Source organism: Onychomys torridus, chromosome 5 (assembly GCF_903995425.1).
Source record: "Onychomys torridus chromosome 5, mOncTor1.1, whole genome shotgun sequence".
NCBI lineage: Eukaryota > Metazoa > Chordata > Mammalia > Rodentia > Cricetidae > Onychomys > Onychomys torridus.
The window spans coordinates 11587933-11599614 of NC_050447.1; the positions used below are offsets into that span (position 1 = coordinate 11587933).

The window sequence follows — 11682 nt, forward strand, 5'->3', positions numbered from 1 at the left end:
TAAAGCTTCATCCTTTCCTGAGGGTTTATGGGCAGTCAGTTGGGGCAACATTTTCTCCAGGGGTGTAGTCACTGCCTGTGAGCAACCTTAAATTCATTGAGAAGAAAGAAACCAGAAGAGGGACTACGGGACTAGGTGGGAGGGGACAGAAAAGGGAGGGGACAGAGAGGGGACAGAGAGGGAAAGGGACAGAGAGGGGACAGAGAGGGGACAGAGAGGGGAAGGGACAGAGAGGGGAGGGGACAGAAAAGGGAGGGGACAGAGAGGGGAGGTGGACAGAGAGGGAAAGGGACAGAGAGGGGACAGAGAGGGGAGGGGACAGAGAGGGGAAGGGACAGAGAGGGGACAGAGGGAAGGGACAGAGGGGACAGAGAGGGAGGGGGACAGAGAGGGGAAGGGACAGAGAGGGGAGGGGACAGAGAGGGGAAGGGACAGAGAGGGGACAGAGAGGGGACAGAGAGGGGACAGAGAGGGGAGGGGACAGAGAGGGGACAGAGAGGGGACAGAGAGGGGAGGGGACAGGGAGGGGACAGAGAGGGGAAGGGACAGAGAGGGGAAGGGACAGAGAGGGGACAGAGAGGGGAGGGGACAGAGAGGGGACAGAGAGAGGAGGGGGCTCGGCTGTGACCCCCATGTGTACCTAGTGCATGCTAATAGAAATGTTCTTTTTAAAGTCACAGGTGCAGGGCCGGGAACCGCAGGGGAGCTCTCCAGACAGATGAGGCAGGTGGCTGTGTGTGGCTGTGGTAGGGATGTGATGGGCTGAGGGGGGACAAGGGGTGGGCTAAGGGTGTTGGGCCAGGTTGCTGGGAGGAGACGGAATGCTAGGCACAAAGCCACTGGTGGTCGGCTCCTTAACCCCCACACTCCCTTCGAGTACATGATCCTGGCCACCATCATTGCCAACTGCATCGTCCTGGCCCTAGAGCAGCACCTCCCTGATGACGACAAGACGCCCATGTCTGAGCGACTGGTGAGCAAGAGGGTGGAGGGGGGCTGGGTCCCTGGGCTGAGAGTTGTGTGGAGAAGGCCTGCCTTGCACAATCATCAGTGGCCTGTGGACATGGAAGCCCTCACTGCCCAGGCCCATCCTTGAAACCCAGCAGACCTGGTGACACCGGAGCGGAGTGACCATCACACTATCCATGAAGACGTCATACTTGTCCAAATTCTACTTTCTGCTTTATGCTCAGAAACAATTTTTTTTGAAAAAAAAAAGTATGACTATACGTAAATACAGTTAGCCACTGTGAACCCACTCCTCAGATCAGTCACTGAGGACCCAGTCACGCTCTTGTTTCCCTCTGTGCTCAGCTTCCTAGGCAGTAGTCTAGGGTTGACCGCCACAGCCTTAGGTCTGCATGACTGGAAATGCAGGCACCTCGGGTTGCCGTGGTAACGGCTTTTGTGCCCGCAGCTCCTCAGTACCAGTCGGTACCTGGAGTTCACTGTCTCGTTACGCCATCTTAGGGCAGTTTTCTTCTACCAGGAGCCGAAAGCGGACTTGGTTTGTTTGTTTATTACGCATTTGTTACTTTGCTGTACTGAGGATGAACCCAAAGCCTCACACATGCTATGCTGGCTCTCTGACACTGAGCCATGGCTGAGCCCCTTAGGAGGGGCTTCTAGGCAAAACTCCACTCCTGTATCCACACTGTCAGCTTCTCACTGCTGGACTCTAGACCAGGTTTGACTGCTGGGCTGGGCCCTCTTGGCATCCATAGTCTCGACCAAGACAGCACCCACATCTCTAAGGGTGGGTGTGCAAGATTCCTACCCCAGGCAGTGAGTTGTTCTAAGAGTTCTGTCACTGGGTCCCAGTATCTGAGGCAGCTCAACTTCCAGAGTATGTTCCTTTTGGCTTAGTCCCAGCCCAGAGTTCTCTTTGGTCACTTGGCCTTTTGGGAGGGGCAGGTGGGTCCACATCTCTGGGTGTGCTGCCTTGGGGTAACGCCACCTTCCACCACCCATGCCACTGATGCTGCCTTCTCTCCCTTCCAGGATGACACGGAACCATACTTCATCGGAATCTTCTGTTTCGAGGCTGGAATTAAGATCGTGGCTCTCGGCTTTGCCTTCCACAAAGGCTCCTACCTGAGGAACGGCTGGAATGTCATGGACTTTGTCGTGGTGCTAACAGGGTAGGCGACTGCATCACATTCTATAGCATGTTCTCCCCAAGGTGGCCCAGGCTGGGCTTGGAGACCTGTGCCCAGTGTTCTTTCGTGCACATCTGTCTTCTTCCCATCACCTCATGTCTCCACCATATATAGCAGCGAGTGTTGTCAGATGGAGTGGAAACAATGGCCTGATGTAGCTAACAGCTTCTACAGTGCCTCATGCACATGACCATGTAGTCCTCAGTGTAACCCGGTGTGGGAGAAGATGCCAACCCCCCACTCAGGAAGGATCAACATCCTCCGGCTGCTAAGCAGTTGGGCTGGGATTTAAACCCACAATCCAAGGTGTCTGAAAGCTCCTCATTAGTGAGTCTCATCCTTTGCTTGGAAATGTGCTGCCTTTATTTCATGGTGGTGACTGTGTGCTGAGGGTTTCTAGTGACATGAACTTATGGTTTGGACTTTGACAGGTTTTGCTCATGTCTTCAAGGGGTTTTCAAATGTGGATACAAGGAATGGGCTGTGGTTAAAAAGCAAATGTTTACACACTTCCCACACTGGCTGCTACAACAAATGGTTCCAAATTAAGAATGTCTTCAACTTAATGGATGTTTGTCACTCATTGAAAGTCAAAAATGGTGCTTTTCAGTTGACACTCTTGTCTCCCCAAATGATTGACAGCCTAGATCCCTTGCCATGTTGTGGCTCTTTAGTGTCAAACTGCAGTTTTCCCAAAGTTGGCGTCTGTTAACAATAAACCACAAACGGAAAATGAACATGGGGGATGCTGGGATAGTTTGTGGAGTTGTAAAGGACTTTGACCTTGACTCCTCGGTTCGTATTCCAGTGGATGGGGCTGTGATAGAGCTCTTGCCTTTCATGAGGTCCTGGGTGTGATCTCCAGCACTGCAAGAAAAAGTGTATGTTGGTTAGAAGTCAGTCACAGAAGCTAGGGGATGTGACTTGTGCTTAGAAGCAAATGGAGATGGGTTTGGGGAGTATTCTTTTCATTCTGTTGCTGTAATGAACTGTCTAGCCAAAGGCAACTTAAAGGAGGGAAATTATTTATTTTGCTGATACCTCCAGGCCACGGTTCATCACTAAGGACTGTCAAAGCAGGAACTTGAAGCAGAAACCCTGGAGGAACACTGCTTGCAGGCTCTCTCTGGCTTGTGCTCAGCTAGCTGTTTCATACAACTCAGGACCACTGCCCTCCTACATCAATTAATAATTGAGACAGTGTCACAAAGGCTTGCCCTCGGACCAATCTAATCTAAGCAATCCCCCAACTGAGACTCCCTCAGGGGACTCTAGGCTGTGTCAGGTTGGCAGTTAAAGCTAACTAGGACAGACATTATGTAGCCAGTCTTTGTGAAGACTCCAAGAACCTTGTTAGACTCCTCCCCCCAGGATAGACCCGGCGTCTTGTACTAACTGGGGGTGGGGTGGGGGGCTCCCTCTCTGCCCTCCTCTGTTCTTCTCTGAGTCACTCAGCTGCTCAGTTCCAGGTCCCCTCTTCCCTGACATCTTCTCTCTTTCCTATGGGCATGTTGTCCTTCCTAGTGGCTCCCACTGCCACCCCAGGTCCTGTTACTTTTGGTGGATGTCACACATCTTATTTGTCATTATAACAAAATGCCTGACATAACCCACCCTGAAGGGAAGGTCTTATTTTGGTTGGTGGGAGTAGAGGGTTCATTCCATGGCTGCTTGTGCTCTTGGACAGAATGCTGCAGTGGCAGGAGCTGGTGGTGAAGGCTTCTCTGTGCTCTCTGTAGCCTGGAAGAGACAGGTGGAGATGGGGTGGGAGTGGGGGACTGCAGGATGTCCCTGGAGACCCACTTTCCCTGACAGTTCCCATCTCCCAGTAATGCCAGCACATTAAGAACCCATCAGAGCAAATCTGTAGGTTAGGACAAAGTCCACATCTGGTTATCTCTGGAAATACCACGAAAGATGTGCTTGTTTCTTTTTTTCCTGTTCTTCTGTGTGTGCATCTGTGTGTAAGTGTGAGAGTGTGCAAGTATGTGTGAGTGTGTATCTGTGTATGTGCCAGTGTATACACTAAATGTATATAGGTATGAGTGTAGAGGTGTGTGTGTGTGTCTGTAGGTGCAGGTGTGAGTGGGTGTGTTTGTAGGTATTTGTTTTTGTATGTGTAGGTGCTGATGTGTATAGATGTGAGTGAATACATTGAGTGTGTGAGGGTGTGTAGGTGTGTGGTGCAAGTTTGTATCTTTGTAGGTGGGCATATGGATGTGTGTAGGTGCGTGTATGCATTGTGTGTGTGTGTGTGTGTGTGTGTGTGTGTGTGTAGGTGTGAGTGTATGTTCCTGCACCTTTATGTGCAGGGGTGTGAGGTCATGGGTCAAGCTCTGGTGTGATTCCTCAGGCGCTGCCCACCTTGTTTTCTGAGAGAGTCTCTCTGGCCTAGAGCTAATCAAGTGAGCTAGGCTGGGTGTCCTGGGAGTCTCCACCTTCCCAGTGCCGGGATTGCAACCGTGCCCAGATTTCACGTGGGTTGTAGGAACATGAACTCAGCTCTTTGCTCTGCAGCTCCCATACCTGTGCTAATGGATCCCATCCTTGGCTAGCGGGCCCCCTCCCCCCGCAGATCTGAGACACACTTCCCACCATCACTGTTACCTTGCCTTTGTTTCAAGGCCCTCTCTCTCCTTAGAGGAGTTCTCATGAGTCTGTGTCTGGTTCAGCTGGCATGTTGTAACGGTCCTGGGTGGGATCACATGTCCTTGTGTTCATGGAGGACATGCTGTTCATTATGTCAAATCTTGTGGCTTGTGCCCTGGGCAGGCTCTTGGGACCTGACACGGAATTAGACAGTTATCTCTTCTGTTGCTAAGAATCTCATCTTTAAACAACCCAGCAGGCTAACTGTCATAAAAACTGTATGGTAGGGGTTAAGACTTGGTGGTTAAGAGCACTTACTGCTCTGTCAGAGGATCCACACTTGGTTCCAAGCATCCATATCAGGTGAGAGTTGGTATCATCCATTCCTTTTCTTTATTTCAACAGAATGATTTATGTTTGCGTGTGCATGTGTGTGTAGTCTGTGTGTGTGTGTGTGTGTGTGTGTGTGTGTGTGTGTGTGTGTAGTCTGTGTTTGTGTGTGTGTGTATATTTGGGTCATGTGTTTGTGTATGTGTGGTGTGCTTGTGTTTGTGTGTATATGTTTATATGGTGTGTGTGTGTCTGTCTGTCTGTCTGTGACTGTGTTTATGTGTGGTGTATAGTATGAGTGAGTGCATTTTTGGGCCATAGTCTTTGACTCTATGCATGCGTGTATATATGTATGTACATGTATCACTGATTTGCATCTCCTTGTGATTGGGGGGACCTACCCACTTCCCATCCCTGAATGCTTCTCCTCCCACACCTGTACCTGCCTCAACCTCTTCTCCTGTCCTTTCTTTACAGCCCCCTCCCTCTCCCTCCCCTCTTCCTGTTTTGCTTGCTTGTTTATCTGGTCAGCCATGCCTCCTTGTCTGCCTAGTACTCACACCCCATGCATGGCCTCTGGGGCTCTGTCTGCTAAGCTGCACTGGAGCGGTCCTGCAGAGATAACCCTCCACCAGTCAGCAGTGGTGATCAGTGCTGAATTCTGCCTAGAGGGAGGGGACTGGGCCGTTGACTGGACATTGAGACAAGTGGTGGCTTTAATGGGCGTTTGCTGATTAGCTGGCTGTCTTCCATTCCTGAGCAGCCTGCAGTGTTCAGTCAGCGGTTGTGTCTTGTGGACTACTGGGGCTTTTTGCCTTTGTCTTATGTGAGATTTGATGAGAAACATCTTAACCATGGATTTGTTACCTTGGGGAGGGAGATGTTGTTTTGTTTTTCTCTTTGAGAAAGGAAAGGAAAAAAAGGCCTTGGAGAAATTCTGATTTGGTGACTTTTGTCAGTTTCTTTTTAAGTATACTTTCATTGTATTTGAAATTCTGAGGGTTAAAATGAAAATATGTGAGATGGACATTTAGGAAATGTGGAATGAGGGCTGTGTGGGTCTGGTCTGAGATGATGGAGTTCATACTGTGATGTTCAGGAAGACAATTGATATAGACAGATGATACGTGGATGGGTGGATGGATGATGATGGGTAGATGGATGATGATGGGTAGATGGATGATGATGGGTAGATGGATGAACAGGTAGGTGGATGGACAGATAGATGGATGGGTGGGTGAGTGGATGGATAGATGGGTGGGTGTATGCATGGATGGATAGATGAATGGGTGGAGGTGTGTGGGTGGAGGATGATGAATGGATGGATGGATGAATGGATGGGTATAAGGGTAGATGGATGGATAGATGATGGTAACAGATGACAGATAGGATATACAGGTAATAGGGGGATAGAAGATACGTTGTTAGGTAGGAAAATAAATGATTGACAAACAGATGGGGTGATAGACACATAGACAACATGAGATACAGAAAGGCAGATATTTAGGTATGAGTGTGCCTGTATGTGTGTGCATGTGAAGGCCAGAGGTTGATGTCTAATGTCTTTCTCCATCACTCAGCACCTTTATATATATATATATATATATATATATATATATATATATATATATATATATATCAGACAAGGTCTTTCACAGAACCTAGAGCTCAGTGACTCACCACCACTCTCTGGGATCACAGTGCCATGCTCATGTTTTTACATGGGTGCTGGGGATCCGAACTCAGGTCCTCATGCCTGTGCAGCAGACACTTCACCCACCGAGCTGTCTCCCCAGCACCTAGATAAGTTATTAGATAAATGATGGAGATGCAGATTGATAATAGATACATGATTGACAGGTTGCTGGAACAATAGGGCAATACATAATAGATGACAGCCTGGGGACTGTGATCTCTGCAACCCATACGGTAGAAAGAGAGAACAGACTACCCCAGGTTGTCGTCCTACACACACACTTATGTACATATACAAATGAATAAACAAACAAATAGATAAGTTTTTTAAAAAGACAGGATCACAGACTTTAGCAGGAAAGAGACAGACACAGTGTTTGGTAGTCACAGGCCTAGCAGCAAGCCTCACGCTTGGTAGGTGGTCAGTGAAATAAGCAACTATGCATTTGGAACGTGATAATCCTTTTAACCCTCAAATATTCTAGAATACAGTTTAGGACATGGATGCTGTCAGCTGATATAGACAGATCATCCAGAGTGTTGGGCTCAATTTCTGTGTGGCTTTATGCAAGGTACTTATTCTCAATGCATTGTAGCATGTGGGACAGTGGCTCAGGGCTCATGTACCGGCTTAGAATCCCCCAGTGAGGGGCTGGGAGCATGGCTCAGTGAGTGGAAGGTAATCACTTGCCAATCATAAGCAAAACCCCGGTTTTCAACCACTGTGCTTGGGAGCATGTTCCATCCACAGAATGAAAACCAGAAAGAAAGGGAAATTCATAGAGAATTCTCACCTCCTTTCCTCTTTCTGCTGTATACTTGAGGAACAAATCCAAAGGCATCAAATTATAAACCTCTAATGTTCACTCCTCTTTGTTCAAAATGCCTTCTCTTCACTTCTTTTATAGCTGCCCTGATGTGCCTGCACATACAAACAGCATCTTAAAATCAACAACAAACAGCCATCAGGCTGATACACAAGTTGTGTTGTTTGTGGTGTGTCCTCTACAGTCATTTCTGGTCACTCTGAATGCCACGGGGCTTCCCCACTATACAATTAATGCTTTACATGCTTCTCGATGCAGGTCGTAATGAGAGCATTGATCTTTCCGAGTTTGCGGCTGTGGTGAGATTTGTTGAGCCTCATTTCGTGTACTTGTCCTCAGTTCTCACAGAGTAGTGTTGGCGTGGCTGCTCTGGTTACCTGCCGTCTTCCGAGCACCTACAGGCACTATATTCACAATTTGTGTCCAGTGCTGCCCTTTGGCTCCCAAGCCCTTCACAGTGGAATGTGTCAGCGTGAAGCAGCTTATGCCAGCTGCCAAAGCTCCTCAGGACTTTACTCACTCTGCTAGGAGGCCATGTTGAGCCAGGGTCACATGAGCCCAAGTTAGGCTCCGACTCAGGTCTATGCTTAGCTCGATACCTGTGAACTGGTGCATGTTTCTTCTGTGTTGTTTGTGCTATTGGGGTGGACCCAGGGCTTTGTGTATCCTGGGCAGTCATCCTACCACTGGGCTATGTCCCCACCCCACGCCCTTATCCTGAAACAGGAGCTTACTAAATTTCCCAGTTTTGCTTTGAGCTCTTGTAGTCAAAGCTGGTGTTGAACTTGCATTTCCCCTGCCCTGGCCTCCCAGTAGCCATGCCCCATGCCTGTCTCTGTCTGGTATTAGCTACAGAATCAATACTAAACAACAAAAATCACAAGTTGTGTCAATACAGCCGGTCTATGTATTAACGGCTAAGTTCTTCCCATTCCACGAGTGAAGAAACTGAGGCCATGAAGACTGAATATCTTGTACAAAGCCACCACCTGGTAGTGGCAGATTTAAACCAAGGCAGTTCTCTCCATTCAGAACCGGTTGGTTAAATCTTGCATAATTTCCTCCAAAGTCAAAAGTTCTGTGGATGTCAACTTGGGAGTTGAAGCCGAGCACGCTAGGAGGAGAAGCCCAGGACTTCCTTTGTTCGTTCCCCTTATTTGGGTTGCACAAAGAGGGGCAAATGTACAAAAGATACTGCTGAGGGGCTGATGAGATGGTCTGGAGCGGAAGGTGCTTGCCACTGAGCTTGATGATGTCAGTTCCTCAGGATCCCTGAGGTGGAAGGAGAGAACCTCTGACCTCCACAGATGCACGCCTGCGCCTCTCCCCCACTGCACATTAAATGCAATTTAAAATACATGTATTTTATTAGAAATAGCCGGTTGGTGTGAGCCAGGGGTGAGGACATAGGCTTTAGGGCCGTGGAGTCTCTGGTCCTGGCTGTGAGCCTTGACCTCATCTAGATGTTTGCTTTCTTATGAGAAGAGGTGCAATGATAGTGTCTTTCTTCTTAGTGGTGGCAGGAATCAGAGATGGCTGGAAAAGGACACAAGGCGTGAATCAAGCCCTGGGCCTTCAGCAGTGAGCACTGGAGGGTTGTGAGGGGAAAGGAAAGTGAATTCTGTGTATCTGCTCAGTGGGTGGCAAAACTCCCAACACGAGTTTGGGCAGATTTTTTATTCCATCCCCACTTTGTAAGGTAAGGGCCACTGTGCGTACCTGTCAGTCGGCTCCTGGGAAGCTGAGGCAGGAGGAACCTGAGTTTGACACTAGGCTGAGTAGTTCCCAGCAAGCTACATCTTAGCCACGATAACATTCCCGTCTCCTTCATCCATGCCATAGGGCTCTCTCCAGCATTACAATGTCTGCACAGCCCACGTGCCTGATGTTTAACCCACCCCCAGGACCTCCCTCAGCCCAGGAGCTGAGCATGGGTATATACATATCCAGCTTCCCTGCTGCTCAGGGAGGTGACTGGGACTTTATCAAGCCCCTCCTTCCTTCAGGCTTCTGCATAGCAACAAGTCTATAAATCACATCCTCAACTAATTCTGGTGGTGGGGTCTCCAGTTAACCCTTAGGGAAAGCTGGAGCTTTGGAAGGACCAGGTTTCAGCACGCTGGACAGATCCTTGGCCCAGGAAGGGCCTGCTGGTGACCTTGTGAAGCATTGGGCTGTCTTGCCCATCTCCCCTGTGGGGCTGGAGAAGCCCTTGTTGTCTGTCTGTCTACAGGGTTGGGCTGTCCCCCTGAATTGCTGAGATAAATGCCAGTCTGCCTCACTTGGGGCACCTGGCCAGTGTCCCTGCGGTTGCCAGGCGACGATCTGCCTCCCAGGGCAGCAGGATGGTGGCCGAGGCAAATACAGGAAATAGTGGAACAGGAAGGAAGAGGGGGCTGTTGGCTGGGCAAAGCTGCCAAGCCCAGGACACTGTGTATTGTCATGGTCTGAGGTGCTGGGAAGTGGATGACCTCTGTCTTTGTGGGAAGGATCTAGTCCTGACCCAGAGACACAAGGCTGTCACATTGGACAGGGCTGGGTGGTTCAAGGGTCAGACTGAGATAAGGAGAGGTCTAGGAAAGGAAAGCACATTTATCTCCTCCTCCACCCTCCTTCCTCCTCCTTCTTTCCTCTATTTCCCCCTCCTCTTCCCCCTCTTCCTCTTCCTCTTCCCCCTCTTCCTCCCCCTCCTCCCCTTCCTCCTCCTCTTCCCCCTCTTCCTCCTCTCCTCCGTCTCTAGGTCCACCTGTGTGTGGACACCACCACATTGTTTTCCAGTGGTCTCACCCGGAAGCCCAGGCTGGCCTCCAGGTTGTGATCTTTCTTCCTGGGCCTCCTGAGCGGCTGAGGTAAAAGGTGGGCAACATTCCTGTTCAGCTTTCTCCTCCCACATGCCAGGCGTGTGCTTACACTCAGCCCCAGCCACCCGTCACCATGAGGAGCTTTGGTTCCAGCTGCACACACCAGTCTTCTCGTTGCTCTTTGGGAGACACACGGTGTGAGTTTGTTGTCGTTTTTCTGAGGCAGCTTAGTGCACAACATCCCGACAGTGAGTGCTCATGGGAATCCTTTGCTTGTGAGTTCCCACTCCAGTTAAGGCTGGTGCTTCTGATGTGCCGAGTTACTACAGGCAGAAAACCCAATGGGGGCCTCAGATTTGAGGGGCTGGGTGAGAGCAGCAGTCGGGTGCCCGCCTAGAATCCCCAGTGAGGGCTGTGGTATGGCTCGGTGGTAGATTTTCAGTCTACCGTGGACAAGACCTTAGGTTTCATCTCCAGGTGAAAGAAAATAAAAAAGAATGAAATCTGGACCTGGTGTGAGCATTGTGATCTTAGCACTTGGGAGGCTGAGGCAGAAGGATCATGAGTGTCACACACACACACACACACACACACACACACACACACACACACACACACACGAGGATGCAGCTATGACACCTGCTGAGATGAGACTGGGTATCAGAGTCACACCTGTGTCCCTGTCATGCCTGTCCCCTCACTTCATAGGGATCAAAACGAGAGAAAAGCCAAGACTCTCTGGAGCCTCCCAGCTTGGCAATGGGCGCTCACTGGGTCTAAACTGGCACCTTCAGTGGCCACATTCTCTCTCTTTGTGTAGATAGAGGGAAGGTTACTGTTTGCCATCTGACTCGGACATCAGGAGAAGAAGAGACAGATTCCAGACAGCAGTTGCCTATGTGGCTCCCAGGGTACAGCAGTGGCCCTCGGGGAGCAGCAGTGGCCCTCAGGGTACAGCAGCAGCCTCCAGGGTACAGCAGTGGCCCTCGGGGAGCAGCAGTGGCCCTCAGGGTACAGCAGCAGCCTCCAGGGTACAGCAGTGGCCCTCGGGGAGCAGCGCATGGCATTGATCTCAGATGGGGGTGGGAAGTGGGGTGTTGGGATCATATTTTTTTTGATAGGGAGGGTAGAGGGAGGGAGAGAAGAGAAGAAAGAAAGGAGGGGAGAGGAGGAGGGAGGGAGAGGAGGGAGGGAGAGGAGAAGGGGGGGGGAGGAGGAGGAGGGGGGGAGGAGGGGGGGAGGGAGGGAGGGAGGAGGGAGGGAGAGAAGGAGGGAGGGAGA

At 50.2% G+C, this 11682-nt stretch overlaps 1 protein-coding gene across 17 annotated transcripts in view; it reads left to right on the top strand.

Moving 5' to 3' along the window:
* The window catches only part of Cacna1a (calcium voltage-gated channel subunit alpha1 A), a 300508-nt gene that overhangs the window by 122097 nt on the left and 166729 nt on the right, over positions 1-11682 (top strand). For all 17 annotated transcript variants that reach the window (XM_036186919.1, XM_036186915.1, XM_036186917.1 and 14 more), the window contains 2 exons: positions 868-973; positions 2002-2141. In XM_036186919.1, the coding sequence (XP_036042812.1) occupies positions 868-973; positions 2002-2141 (246 nt within the window). The remainder of the gene's footprint in view (positions 1-867; positions 974-2001; positions 2142-11682) is intronic.